Below are 15,030 nucleotides of genomic sequence, written 5' to 3'. Positions count from 1 at the left end.
AAAACTAAATTCCTCAGCTGGAACACAGTGAGTGCTCAGTAGCTAGATGTGACCAATATTGGCACAATGAACAACAAAGACAGCAAGCGAGTTCCTCTCAATGTGGACAGGTCCATCAGAGAGCTGGGAAGAGGGCTTGCTCTAAAAACACAAGGACCTACCAAAGTTTAAATTCTCAGTTCCTGGAAAGCCAGGCATGATCACAGTGCTGTAACCCCAACATTAGGGCAGAGGCAAGCAGATCCCACAGGTTCACTGGCTAGCCAGCCTAGCCAACAGCAAGCCCAAGGTTCAGTGAGAAACCCTGTCTCAAGAAATGAGGCACAGAATGGCAGAGGAAAACTCCTCATATCCTCTTCTGGTCTCTACATGCACACATGCAATGCATGCATATACACACACACACACACACACACACACACACACACACACACACACTTACTTACTGGATAATACCATGCTAGGCATGTGATGTGAATAACGTGAAAAGATATACTAAATATGAAGACATGTCAAATATAGTCGTCCAGAAACACCTCTCCCCCTAATTGAAACTGACCTCCAGCAAAATACTTTATCATGTAATCAGAAACAAAAGCCCTACCAGGCCCATGTCACCATTCAGTTTTCCACTAACTTTGCATCGAAATAAAATATACATCAGAGTATATAAATCATAAACCCCAATGACTAGTCAGAAAAGAGCTCCAAGAATCTATAGCTCTACATCAGCATCCAGATCAAGTAATAGAAATCAAGAACTAGTGTTCCCGGCGCACTCTCTGCCACCTTCTCAGCCTCCAGCCTCCCTTGAGACACTGACAGGCCTGACTCTTAAGAATGACTCATGTCTGGCTCTGTGTTCCTGTCTGCCTGCTATACCTGGCATTCAGCATGAAATCCATACTGATTTAATGTTTAAATGAATTAAAATTTATTAACTGACTGTTACTAATATCCTGTGGTTACACCATTTTCTCTTTCTACTATTAATATAGTTTGGGTGGTTTCTAGGCTTGGGCTACTATGAATACTCTGGTATACATCCTTTGGTAATAACAGATATCTGATTCTTTAGTATGCTAAGGTTTAGCAGACACCACTGAAAAGATTTGCAAAGTGGCACTAGCTTAAGTTTCAGTAGTGTTTAAGAGTTCAAACTGGGGCGCCCGGCCACACCGCTGGGAAGAAACCGCCAGCGCACTGGGCTCCAAGCCCGTGCGCCCGCGCGCCCGGACACCACACAGCTGGGTTCCATGATGGAGTTTTAACATTACCTCAAGGGGTTTCATATTTTGGATTTGTGAATCATATTTACCCTCTGCTGAGAACTTGGAAACTTCAGACTCAATTTCTGTCCTTCAAGACATTAAATGCAGAGGGATTGTACCATGGACTACAAGGAGAGCTACCCAAGTGTAAGCATTCCCAGCTCTGACGAACGCAGAGAGAAAAAGAAGAGGTTCAGGGTTTATAAGGTTCTGGTCTCTATGGGCAGAAGTGAGTGGTTTGTCTTCAGGAGATATGCAGATTTTGACAAACTTTACAATTCTTTAAAGAAACAGTTTCCTGCTATGGCTCTGAAGATTCCTGCCAAGAGAATATTTGGTGATAACTTTGACCCAGATTTTATTAAACAAAGAAGAGCGGGATTGAATGAGTTCATTCAGAACTTACATATCCAGAGCTTTACAACCATCCAGATGTCCGAACCTCCCTTCAAATGGACAGCCCAAGACATCAGTCAGACCCACCTGAAGATGAGGATGAAAGACGTACTCCGAAGCCACATTCTACCTCATGGAACATCAACCTGAGACCAACTGGAATCCTCATGCTAAACCAACTGACTTCGATTTTTTAAGTTATTGGAAAGGGCAGCTTTGGCAAGGTTCTTCTTGCAAAACGGAAACTGGATGGAAAATTTTATGCTGTCAAAGTGTTACAGAAAAAAATAGTTCTCAACAGAAAAGAGCAAAAACATATTATGGCTGAACACAATGTGCTCTTGAAAAAATGTGAAGCACCCATTTTTGGTTGGATTGCACTATTCTTTCCAAACAACTGAAAAGCTTTATTTTGTTCTGGATTTTGTTAATGGAGGGGAGCTCTTCCTTCACCTGCAAAGGGAAAGGTCTTTTCCTGAACCTAGAGCAAGGTTTTACGCTGCAGAGATCACCAATGCCTTGGGCTACCTGCACTCCATCAAAATAGTGTAGAGACTTGAAGCCAGAAAATATTCTTTTGGATTCAATGGGACATGTTGTCTTAACGGATTTTGGGCTTTGCAAAGAAGGAATCGCTATTTCTGATACCACCACAACTTTTTGTGGTACGCCAGAGTACCTGCACCTGAAGTAATCAGAAAGCAGCCCTACGACAACACTGTGGACTGGTGGTGCCTGGGAGCTGTTCTGTATGAGATGCTGTGTGAGTTGCCTCCTTTTTACTGCCGAGATGTTGCTGAAATGTAGGACAATATTCTTCACAAGCCCCTAAACTTGAGACCAGGAGTGAGTCTCACTGCCTGGTCCATTATGGAAGAACTCCTAGAAAAAAACAGACAAAGTCAACTTGGTGCCAAAGAAGACTTTCTTGAAATCCAGAATCATCCTTTTTTCGAGTCACTCAGCTGGACTGACCTCGTACAGAAAAAGATCCACCTCCATTTAACCCTAATGTGGCTGGGCCAGATGACATCAGAAACTTTGATGCCGTCTTCACTGAAGAAACGGTTCCCTATTCTGTGTGTGTGTCTTCTGACTATTCTATAGTGAATGCCAGTGTTCTGGAGGCAGATGATGCATTTGTTGGTTTTTCTTACGCCCCTCCTTCAGAAGACTTATTTTTTGTGAACAAATGACATTCAGAAACCAATGAACAGCCTCTAGCTTGCAGAAGAAATGGAAACACCTATTTGTGTGAATATATTCAACTATGTAAAACAGTGCCTCATTTTTATATGTAATAGTGAAAACTATGAAATACGTATTTTCTGCTGTATGCAAGAAATAGGGCATTTCAAAGAGCTAAGTTTTGAACTGAAATTTGTATTCTTGTTTATTAAGCTTATTTTTAAACAAAAATTTGAAGCTATTATTNTTAGCATTAACCTATTTTTAAAAATAACTTTTTGCTATTGACTGTTTTTTTTTCCTGTTAAGTTTACACTAACACATCCAAAGTAGACTTTTAATAGTCTGTTACAGTTAAGATAAGATGTATTAATATCTTTATAATTCTATGACCTTTTTATCATAGCAGAACTATGCAAATGGTACAGGATGGTTTATGAGGAAACTCTATCTCCCCATGATAATTCACTATTTGCTTAGTAGGATTAAAATGCAAGGGTAGATGAAACACAGTGGCTGCTAGTGGGTGTCTGCAGCCACTCACTTGCAGCCCCAGAAGAAAAGGAAAAAGCAGGCATTTGCTTTGAAATACTCGGTCCCCATCCATGCACCATTGTTTTCTCTAGAGGAAAAGAAAATATTTAATGGCCAGAATTTTTTAGAACTCCCAACGAACTGAGAAGTGTAATAAAATGCTACCAGATGTTTTTTAAGGTGGTGCCCACCATAATGTCTCTGTCACATATTTATATTACAAATGTTTTCTATTTATGTTCCTTTTGACTCTGAAGGGTTAGTGTATTGTTGAGCAGGTCTAAACCGTGGTGTCTGTTTTGCAAATAGCTATTTAAAAACTGCCTTCCTAATTGATCATGTTTTTAAAATGACAGAAAAAAAGTAGCCTTCTATAATGTTTACGTAGTTGTGAATTAAATAATAAAATAGCAAAAAAAAAAAAAAAAAAAAAAAAATTAAATATGAGAAAGTTGGTGCTACAAAAAAAAAAAAAAAAAAAAAAAAAAAAAAAAAAAAAAAAGAGTTCAAACTGGCCCACATTCTTGCCATTCCATGACTTCAATGATTTCCAGTGAAAACAGAACGCCTTTCAAATCCGTGCCTTATAGACAACTACTGTTGTGTCCAAAATTTTGTTCTTAGTCTGTGCCTTAACCTTTCTTCTAGTTTTTTACTGCATCATAAATTCAAGTCCTACACATGTCCTCCTCCTATCTTCTCCCACCCCTCTGCAGCCTCCCTTCTCCAGGTCTGAACTCTCCTGACAGGCGGAAGCTCCTGGCTGTTTCTTGGGTCCATCTAGCTGTTAAACTGCTCTCTTCCTGTGCACACTTTACAATTCTGGTCTTGCTTCAGTCCTTGCCTCGGCTGCTCCAGGATCATGATAGTGTCTCCCTGTGTTGTATTCTCAGGGCCTTTTTATCATTAACATTCAGATCTATAAAATTCCTGGGGTATATTTTTGGATGTAATATATGTAATGGATCGTGATTCCTTTATTAGTCTTTTGGTCAAAAGATTGCTCATCACAGCCCTGCTCAGGATCTTCATCACCATCACTGGTGGGCACATTTCCGGGGCCTTCTATCCCATCCATCAGCCTGACTGTGTATACAACACTGACTTAGTCACTACAGCTTTATACTGGACATTGGCATTCTGTTTTCTTCTCTTAGATAAGGAGTGGTAAGACAGGGTCTTACTCTGTAGGCTATACTGGCCTCAAATTCACAGCAATCCTGCTGATTCAGTCTCCCAAGACCTGGGATTGCAGATTTTAGCACTAGCTTGCTAATAACCTCTATTTTCAGCCTATGTCTTATACATGCCATTTGTCATCTTTTTTAAAAGGCTCAAATTTATATTGGGGTAACACTGAAACCACAACTGGCTAAAAATGTCATCTTTATAATACAGAATCACCCAACATCAACCACAGTATATTGCCACATTTGCTTAGACTTTTCTTTGCCAATAACATTTTGCAGCTTTTAGATATATAAAACATTTCAGAACTGCTTTTTTCCCTAAGATTTATTTCTAGGTATTTGGATATAACTGATACCTATATTAAATTTTATCTTTCATTTTTCCTAGCATACAAAAATAACTAATTCGTATGCACTATGTATTCAGTGCTATTATTAAAAGTCTTGTGGTAATTCCATAGCAATTCTTCTGCATCTTCTACATAAGCTATCATATAGCTGTGAATAATGATGGATTCCTTCTTTCCTACTTTACTCAATGGGCTTCTTTCCTCTATTCAGACAGGACCATGTGTGGCTGAAGAGAGAAGGGAAACAGCGTGCCTGCTGCCCTGCAGGTCACACTGGCTAAGGCAGATCTCCAGTCTGTCCTCATCCCACCTACATGCAGGAAGGGGCTGCTGCTAAGCTGCATAACTACCATGTGGAAGCAGTGCAGCCACATCCCCAGGGAAGCATGTGGGCAGCACACCCGACATCTGCTACATGGCTTCAGATGGGCTGAGAGAGGTCCACACCCAGCAGTACAAAGCCAGGCTCCCCAAAGCACAGGCATTCAGCTCTACAGCCTCTGCAGTCAGGGCCCAGTCTCCAGTAATGGCTAGTGGTCAGACGGCAAAGTATCCTGGGGACCAAGAGCTCAGAAAAACAGGGGCTATGGATTTGTAAGGCGTCAGATCTCAGGTAGCTGCAAAGCCCATGGGAAATGGACGAGACAGACAAGGAGAGGAAGCAACACGAGCACTCAACATGTCCTAAGCAGCATCAGCACTTAAGATACTGCCAGATAAGTTACCGAAAATAACCAACCAGAACTAACCAGGGGGCAGAAAAGAAGCCAGGAGACAGGAGTCCGACACTCTCTCAAGGCATCATCAGGCTGGACTTGGCAAAGGTGAAGAGGCCTCAGGATTCGCAGAGGACCTATGAACTCTGCATCAACAGAACCAAAGAACTCAGGCTTCAGACAGACAGGGAAGACCTCCTTTACCAATGAGAAATCTAGTGCCCAAGTGGCAGGAATCACGGCAGGTCTGATGGAACATATAAGACTGAACTTAGAAGCAAATCTAAAGCCAGAAGTGAGGATGTACACCTAACACAGGAGGACAGTTTTGACACTAGCCTGAGGTACAGAGTGAGCTCTTGTTTAAGTGACAGGAGAAAGGGGGGGAGCACACTTTTTTCTCCATTGTTACATTCTTCAAACAAATCCTCTTGTCTATGTGAAAAAAAGTTCCAGGAGTTAGCAAAGAATGTTTGCTTGATCAATCAAACTCTAAGTTTAATCTTTAACCTATGTTTTAAGCAGAAACTGGCCAAGTAACAACCAATAGTGTGTAAATACAGACACTCAGAAAAAAAACACTTAGTTTTGGGGTTTATACATTTTCCTAAGAGATTTTCCAAAGCACGGCTATCCTGAAGAGAACTTGAAATGGACTCCTGGCCACAGCCTAACCTGAATCTAGCCTTTCCTTACAGAGGAGGGCTTGGAAAGCCTGCCATGACTGGACAGTGAGAGCAAGCCTACAGATGCTGACTGTGGAGCTAAGACTACAAAATGAACCCAATCAAGATACTAGTTCTCTTTATCAAGTTAATGTATATGAATGTGCAAATCTCTGATTTATTAAGCCTAACACAAGTGTGTGCCAGTAACCGCCAGAAAGAACTGGGTTAACATTTTATTTTAGACTCTAAAAAGCATGTGTGCCTTAAGAGCTCTGATTCCACAGGAAAATAAGATTTCCCCAGACCCATCTGACACCGGCAAAGCAACATGTTAGTCTCAAAACTCAAAAAAGTCTCACAAGACACCTCCCCTGAATACAGGCACCAGGCATCAATTAAGAGCATGCCAAGCTGCCCCCACATCCTCACCTGCATCTTCCTCCTCTAGGCTGGCATGATCCAGTTCCACTTGGACCCCGGCCCCTCCGAGAATGGCCTGGAGACGTTTCTGTTTTGCAGTTATCTTCTTTAGCTGTTGTTCCTTAAGTTGTAAACCCCGAATACAAGAGACACAATACAGTGATTTATTGTTAAAACGAAAAGACTGCACCACACAATTTTAAAGAGTAAACTAAAACCCCACATGGTAACATCACTAGTGAGCACTAGCTGAACAGGTCCCACTTTCCAGCAGCACGCCCTCGCCCTCACCCTCGAGACAGAACATTGAGCTCACGTGCACTAACTTGGGAGGTGGATATGTTCTCTGAGTTCCCTCTATACATTCTGCATACATCATTAAACTCTGTTTCTGACCTAGGAAACCAACCAGCTACAGCAGGCAGCAGCCCAGAGTGACAAGAAATAAAAACCCAAAAGGTCAGGCCTCTGGAGACCTGGCCATGAATGGCAGCCTTTGGAGTACTCGACCCCACCAAAGCTTTGAAAGATATTTTGCTACGGCTTCTTCCCATGTACCTTGGGCTCCTTTATGTCTCCCTTGACATTATGAGAATTCAGATATGTGGCCTTCCTAAAGCTTCAATTAAGCCTGAAGTGCTTTAGCTGTCTTCATGCAGAAAAGAGTTCTTGCCCAGTACACACAGGTCCCGGTTTGCTCTCTAGCATCAGTGAGGGACAAAGGCAAACACAAACAGTATGCTACCATGACTTGCAACTTGCTGTTTTCTCAGGCTCCCTGTATCCTGCTCAAAGCACTGTCCCTCTGAAAATCCTAAACACATATAATTACGTCAGACCATGACCCAATCACCTGACAGCTGGTTCTCTCCACCTTAAAATCCCAGCCTACAAGAAGCCCAATGTCCTTCCTGACTTAGGAAGGCTCCATCTGTACTGAAGCACTGCCAGCTTGGACATCTGGGTTGCTACTGCAGAAATGAAGAGCCCAGTGAGATAATAAAGGAAGGCTACACTACAGAGTCTACACACCGCCCTCAAGTGGAACTCACAGGACAAGTATGCCACAGGCTGCACTCAGCCACAAGCAGAGACACCTGCAGGCTGGAAGCCAGAACCATCAACGCTAGTCAGTCATCCCCAGCTACCACCATCAATTCCCACACAGTGGTTGTTATACAAAACCCCCAAAATATTTCAGCCTTCACAAAGCTGTATATAAGTCCAATCTTTTTTTTTTTAATAAACCTTATTCTTAAAAGCCTCAGAAAAGCAATCTCAGAGGCAACAGTCCCTTCCCACCCCTGACTTCTCTGCCTCTATGGCAGCCCCATATAGCTGTGAGTGGTATTGGCCGTATCTGCAGGAAACGAGGAGAAGACACTCGGTAAGCCAGACCCAAGCAGGATAGCTAAGTTCAGACAATACGGAGTGAGAGCTCTGGCCTGAGCAGAGGCTGAAATGGCAGAGTTAACGCTGACATTCCCTGTCCATGAAAGAGCACAAAACCACAATATGTGTTCATCCATGTATATATATGGATGTGTCTGTACTTATATGGGTTATCAAAAATACTGTATAGCAGAACAAACAGAAAGGCACCCCAAATTTTTCTGTTGTGGGGCTAGAGAGGTAGCTCAGAGGTTAAGAGCAATTACTACTCTTACAGATGTCCTGGGTTCAGTTCCCAATATCCGCATGGTGGCTGACAACTATCTGTAACGTCAGTTACAAGGGATCCAGTGCCTTCTTCTGGCCTCTGTATGCACCAGGCACACACATGGCACACATACTGACAAAACACTCAGACACTTAATAAGAATCAATCTTTTTTAAAAAATATGTTTCTATTATACTGTTGTTACCCATAACATGTGCACCCTCCGGAATCCTTCCTAAGCATTTAAATGGTACTTAAATGTAATGCGGCGCTCCGTAGGTTACTTAGCATCATCACCTCACCTTGTTATACTTCTGTCGCTTCACAGAATCTAATTTCCTGTTGATGTCTCTGTTGCTGGCAGCTTGAGGGCTAAGTTGCTCTATAATTTTATTGATTTGCCTCAGGGATGTTGAACATGACCTGAAAAATAAGAATAGTTGTCTGTTTTTCTCCATGGTAACATTTTCATAGCATAAAGTAGAGAAAATGCTAAAAACACATCTATCTTACTTCTTATGAGGGAAAATATGAACAAAACTGAAGCAGAATGCACTCTTAGAGCCACAAAGTCACCAACAGTGTTCCTGTCTTCCTGGGTGGTTTAAACCAGCCCATGAATATTTGTAAACTGACTCATTTCTAGAATAAGCATTTTTTAGTGTCTATGTAGTCAAGACAGTTAGATAAGGACAGAACTCAGTCCAAGTTTCCTTTTATATATGAAGAAACTGATACACATCATGGAAGCCTCCCAAAGTTTGAGAAGGTCCTAAAATGCTTAATTATTCTCTTGACTCACTTATCTATGTAAACATTTTCCATCTACAGAACTGCAAATTCCTCTACTGTAACAGTAACCTTCATGGTATAAAGAGAAAAGAATAACTGAAAATTAGTTGCTCCTAAAATACTACAAAATTGCTGTTTCTAATTTTTAAAAGAGAAAATCAATCTCATGACTTGCTATTTGTATTCTTTGCAGACTTCAGAGTAGCAATGCAAGTCACTAGCTACTTAAGGCAGTACTGTCCTCTAAAACCTGTACAGAAAGTGGACACAGTTCTGAGAGCAATCGTAGAAGGTGGGCACTGCACAGAACAAGGTTTCAAAACACTTAAGCAAAAGATGTGCTACTCAAGGAGTATAAACAAATAATAATAACAATAATCATGATTTCAATTAAAACAAAAGAACCTATCAAGGAACTGTTAACAGAAATGTTAAGTATCCATAGGAACCTAGCAACAGCCCCACCATTGGGTAGTGCCTCTAGCTCTATGCTCACTCACCTGCTTTCTTCTCTAGCCATGCACTGGGGTTGCCCATTTTTCCACCCAGGCCAGTCCTTAGTTGCTCTTGCTTCTATGTCTGACCTACCTAGACATCACTCAGGAGGATGAGTGGGCTCCATGCTTCCCTGCCTCCCTGCCTTTAGCCTCTCCCTGAGGCTGGCCTACACCTTCCCCACCAGAATACTTCACTCAGCAGAGCCCACATCTCTTTCCTCTACAACACAAATGAAGTCTTCATAAGATTGAATCTTCCTTTAAGAGCCAAAAACAGGACACACAAAAAATGAAGTGCAGGAAGTTTATTCTCAGTATTTTTATAAATTAAAAACATTGTTTGGGAACAGCAAACTAGAAACTATAGGAGAGAGAAAGGAGATGATGGGTCCCAAGCGTTCCCTGTGTCTCAAGTATGAAACTCCCAGAATTCACTTTGAAGAACATCTGCACCTGCTGCCAGGAAGGCCTTGTTCTTCAAGACCCTAGGCAAGGTTCAGGGGTTGATCTAAGCCTAAAGGCAATAACTATAGGCAATGTATTCCTCCAGGGAGGGACAGGATCTCAGAAGGAAAACAGAGGATTGTCTTAAACAACTATTTCCCAAATGAGAGGTTCTATAAATCTCAGCTTTCTATTACCTGATTTTCCCTATCACACTTCAATGCAAACTGAAAAACAGAAGGCTCACACTCACATGAGGTCATCCAGGACTGACTGATACTCCTTCTCGGCATCAGCAAGCTGGGCCACACGGCTGGCCTCATGCATCGCACTGTCCACCTGCTGAAGCACACCTTGCTCCAGGACGGCCTGGTCATAGACGTCCACACCCAGGCCCTGCAACTCCAGGGCCTGAGCACTGGGCTCAACTGCAGGGATCTGATGCCGATCAATGTGTAGCAGGGTTGGCCCCCGCCTTGTGGCTGCCAACATACAAGCTTCAGCAGATGTGGATGGCCCATACTCACAGGAAGTAGAGGAGAGGCACTCCCCAGCCTCTGAGACCCCACCACACTCCTGCCCAACTGGCATGTCTTTGTAAGCATTGGCATGCTGACTGGGTAAACAGTCTTGCTCCTGAGGGTGAGTCGAGTTGGGGACTTCCTCGTGGAACATCCTCTACAAACTATCTAAAAAAAGAAAGCATTGATAAGCCTTTTGGTTGTTGATCAGTATACAGTGTCTTAAATATGTTAAATGCATGAGTTCCTCAAAACAGCACTAACCTTCCAATAAAATAAATTAAAGTTTCTAAAGAGAACAAATGAGAATAAAGAAAAGCTAACCAAGATAAACACAGTGACAACAACAAAGGACCTGAGAAACTCAGTGGCCCAATCCTAAGTGACAGCAGCCTCAGAATGCTCTAAAGCAGGTAAACTGACCCGGCTGCTGTCTTGCCAGTCAGCACCTTCACTGGGCTGTGGCACAGGAGCTTTGTGTGAGAGCAGCCTGACCAACTGTGCAGTACGTTTACCAGTAATGTGAGAACTACAGGAATCACACTAGCAGCTTCTAAGCTGAGCCCCCATCTGGTGAATGGATCATATCAGAAGCTCGAAGATTAAGTGAAAAGCCCTCAAAGATACATCCATTTCAAATGCAGCCACCAAATCTCTACTCTCAAGGCTCAGGGACCCATGTGGAAGAAGATGGGGAACAATTGTATGGGTCAGCATCTGCTGAAAGGAAGTAAGGTTTACACAGGAGTCCAAAATAAAAAAGGGTAGCCGAGGTGACGGAGTCACAAGTGGATTCCACCATAATGACTCTCAGAAAGGAAGCAAACAGGAAGCGAAGTGGAGGTGGCTGAGTTTGTCACAAGTCACAACACTGACACATGGTGTAGTCCCAGTGCAAATCTGAGTCCAAGGGGGAAGGGAAGGGCTGGTCAGATGTGGACACAGTTCTAAGAGCAAGCAGCCCCGGATGGAGGTCCCAGAGCTCTGAGAGGTGCCAGAGACCATCACTGAGGAGGGTGATGATAAAAAGAGAATATTCCTCCCTTTTGGGTCTTTCTGATTATCTTCAGAGGAAAAGTTGCCCTTGAACAGAAGGGTGGAGTTCTGGTTCAGAGCCTGCCTGTAAGAGCTGGAATTAAAAACATACTTAAGACTTTAAAGGAACTTCTTTTTCCATTTTTCATGTATAAAGGGATTTATTTTTAAGTTAAAATGTATCAACTAAACCAAAATTATCAATAGCATTTTAGTCAAAGATAAATTTACAAATGAAATTTTGAGGAAACTGACTTTTAAGCAGTGTAAAGTAAAAAGAAATGAATGACTAGATTAGAGAAGAAAAGCAGGATTACGTCAAAGAAATTTCTCATTGGCCATGTGGCACACACTGTAATCCAAGCTGCAGAGTAAGTTACAGGCCAGCCTGAGCCACACAGCTATACCGTTTGAAAACAAGCAACAAGAACAAAAAGGGGATGAGGGGGGATGGTTGAATCCAGTAGAGCAAAAGACACAAAAACTAAAAACCAGACTGTCTGAGGTCAGCAGGCAGCAAGGAAAAGGAGAAGGACACAGGAAGGCAACCTTTAAGGACCTTGACTACATAGGGAGAAAGGGTGATAAATAACCAGAGGTTTTGCTGGAAAGTAAAAGAGGAAAAAAATTAAAATTAAAAAAAAAAGTGTGTGTGTGTCTGTATACACATACAGACATACACACACACTCACACACACACGCACACACACACACGCGCACACACACACACACACATACACATACACACACGCGCACGCACACACACACACATACATACATACACACACACATACACACACACATACACACACACCCACACACATACACACGCACACACGCACACACATACACACACACATACACACGCACACACACACGCACGCACGCACACGCACATGCACACACGCACGCACACACACGCACACGCACACGCGCGCGCGCACACACACACACACACACAAGAAAACAACATAATGTCCTTCAGAGATGTTTGAACAGAAAATTGGGCAGCAACCAGGGAAGGCTCGGAAGAGAAGTGACCAGAAGGCATAGCACTCTTATCTGCCTCTAGCTGGAGAGTGACACCTGGTGCCCACAGATGCAAAAGGGAGTTGACAGAGAAGACAGCTCCACAAGGAAGAAGCTTGGGCCTTTTCTTGGTCAAAGTTGGGATGGGGGAGGGGTGTGAGAAGAATGAGAGTCTGTCCGTGAGAAATGAACACTGCAGGCGTGTGCTTTCCAAAATGATGGATTGGCAACACTCCAGTGCTGCCCAGTCCCCTCCTCCTGTAACCAGCAGGCCTTGGAGAAATGTCATTCCTTGGGATGGTCAGAGAAGTTGGTAGAACAAAGGAGTCAGAACTGAAAGGGGCCAAGAAGAGCAGCTGAAGTAACAGCCTGGAGTTCATGGTGGGAGCGGAAGGAGGGCAAAAAGCAGTTTAGCTTCCAGCTATAGCCAGAAGAGAGCTTGTGTGTGTGGGCTCGAGAATGCACATGGGCGTGGGGGGGGGGTGTAATGTAAACCTGAAGGATCTGATCAAAGCATTAAAGTTTCAGAGGAGAACTAAATCACACCCTGACAAACTTACTGACTCAATCACATGAGGCATGAGGCAGTTCCCCCTAGTCCCCTGGGAGACCAGGCATTTAAAGAAAAAGATGGCTTTTAGTATAGATATATACAAGGGCAACTGTGGTGATGGCCATAAAAACAAGTTACATAAGACCTAAGTAAAGCTGTGAAGGTAAGGTGTGAGGTGCCTCTCTGACGAAGTGTCATTCTAAAAAAAATTAATGAGATTTAATCAGGGTCAAAAGCAGAGGTAGCATCCCAAAATGAGATGATGAATAAAGGCTGGAACTCAGTGAGAGCTTTTGTAACCAAATTCAAGAGCTGATTAGAATATTGCTCGTTGTGTAAATCTTTCATAGTCATTCCAGAGCCAACTAAAACTGACAAGGCTGCGAAACCAGACTTGTGACTTCGGCTTTCTAGGGCCACAACCGAGCTGGATTAGGGTCTGGAGAGTTATCTGTACATAAGCAAGAAGGGACAAGTTACACGGATCCGGGAAAAAACAAAAACAAAAAACAAAACAAACAAACAAACAAAAAAAAAACATGCTCTTAAATTGTATTTCACTGAAATGGCTCTCAAAGCGGTTAAAGATGGGTGACAATGGCAGGACCCAACTAATGCTCGTAAAAGACCAGTTTGGGATAATAGAGAAATAGCAATGCAGTGCTAATAGGATGAAGTCAGAAGGAAAACGACGAGAGGGCTTCGGAAGAGGAGGACAGCGGTGAAGATGACACTGCGAGGGGTCCCGGGTGATGGCATTGACAGCTCTGTCCTTCCCACTCAACTTTGCATCATACGGAAGGCGCCGGGTATGCACCACCCTGACTCTCCCTCGCAAGGACAGCATCATCGTCATCCAGACCCACCAGAGCCCTGTAGGCCCTGCACGCCAGGCCCCATTCACAAACCCAGAAGCAGATGCCAGGGGCTGGTCAGCGCCGCTGTAGCCCCGTGCCCGCCGCAGCCCCGTGCCCGCCGCTCAGGTGAGAGCCTGCGCCACGCGTCACTTCCGGTTTCAGGTGCGCCTGCCGGAAGATACCCGGCCCACGGGCGAAGCCGCGGCTCGCTCGGACGGGCTCCGAGGCAGAAGGCTAGACGCCCACGGCGCGGGGCCACAGCCTCATGGAGAGCCCGAGGCGCAGGTATTCTCGCCCGGCCTTCTGTCCGGCTGCCGAACACTCACCCAGGACCACGCGGCTCCCCACACGAAATCTTCGTCTCCACGGCCGAGGCGGGGTGTTGGGACAGACCGTAGCGCATGCGCCCTAGGCCTGTGCTAAGCACCGCCTCTGGGGGCGGGCAGGACCAACGGCGCCTGCGCCTTGCTGAGCCGTTTGTTTGTAAGCGAGGGTTTGCCACGTGCGTTGACCAAAGGGGGAGCAGCGGGTGGCCTTTGTCCTGGGCTAGGTTGGACTATGTGGTCAGCCTGTAGCCCTTTGGGCGGCTCGTATCATTCTTCACAAACGTTATCTAGTTTTATGATTTAAAAGATATTGATGTTATTTCTCCGTCGCCACCGGTGAAATGAGCCAATTCAAACCAGATTATATTAAAGGCAGGTTTCTTGGGAGGCTGTTGTCTGTCGAGTTCACTGGCCCCAAGGGTTGAAACCAGGGGAGTCGCCATGGTGCTGGGGTCGTGGGGCGCTTGTGCCTAGAGAGAGAAGGAGAGAGCAAAATGCCTGGATTTTATTGGGAGGAGCCTCTGAGGGAGGGACAGCCCAGCCCCTGGCTGGGAAGTTCAGGGTTATGGGGCAGGGTATGCCA

General features: G+C 44.1%; 1 protein-coding gene and 1 pseudogene across 2 annotated transcripts in view; one reads left to right on the top strand and one right to left on the bottom strand.

The window, feature by feature from the left end:
* The window catches only part of Ercc6 (ERCC excision repair 6, chromatin remodeling factor), a 73,355-nt gene extending 58,824 nt beyond the window's left edge, over window positions 1-14,531 (bottom strand). The window contains exons 1-4 of one of the 2 annotated variants that reach the window (XM_029541522.1): window positions 14,448-14,531; window positions 10,380-10,815; window positions 8,696-8,816; window positions 6,743-6,854 (exon numbers count right to left, since the gene is read on the bottom strand). In XM_029541522.1, the coding sequence (XP_029397382.1) occupies window positions 6,743-6,854; window positions 8,696-8,816; window positions 10,380-10,801 (655 nt within the window). In that variant the 5' untranslated portion in view covers window positions 10,802-10,815; window positions 14,448-14,531. The remainder of the gene's footprint in view (window positions 1-6,742; window positions 6,855-8,695; window positions 8,817-10,379; window positions 10,816-14,447) is intronic. The other variant, XM_029541523.1, reaches the window with a different exon arrangement.
* Window positions 1,374-2,527, top strand: LOC110325676 (annotated as a pseudogene).
* Window positions 14,532-15,030: the final 499 nt, after the last annotated feature.

This window comes from Mus pahari, chromosome 8 (assembly GCF_900095145.1).
Source record: "Mus pahari chromosome 8, PAHARI_EIJ_v1.1, whole genome shotgun sequence".
Taxonomy (NCBI): Eukaryota; Metazoa; Chordata; class Mammalia; order Rodentia; family Muridae; genus Mus; species Mus pahari.
The sequence above is the reverse complement of the archived record's forward strand: the minus strand, read 5'-3'. Positions and strand labels throughout refer to the sequence as shown.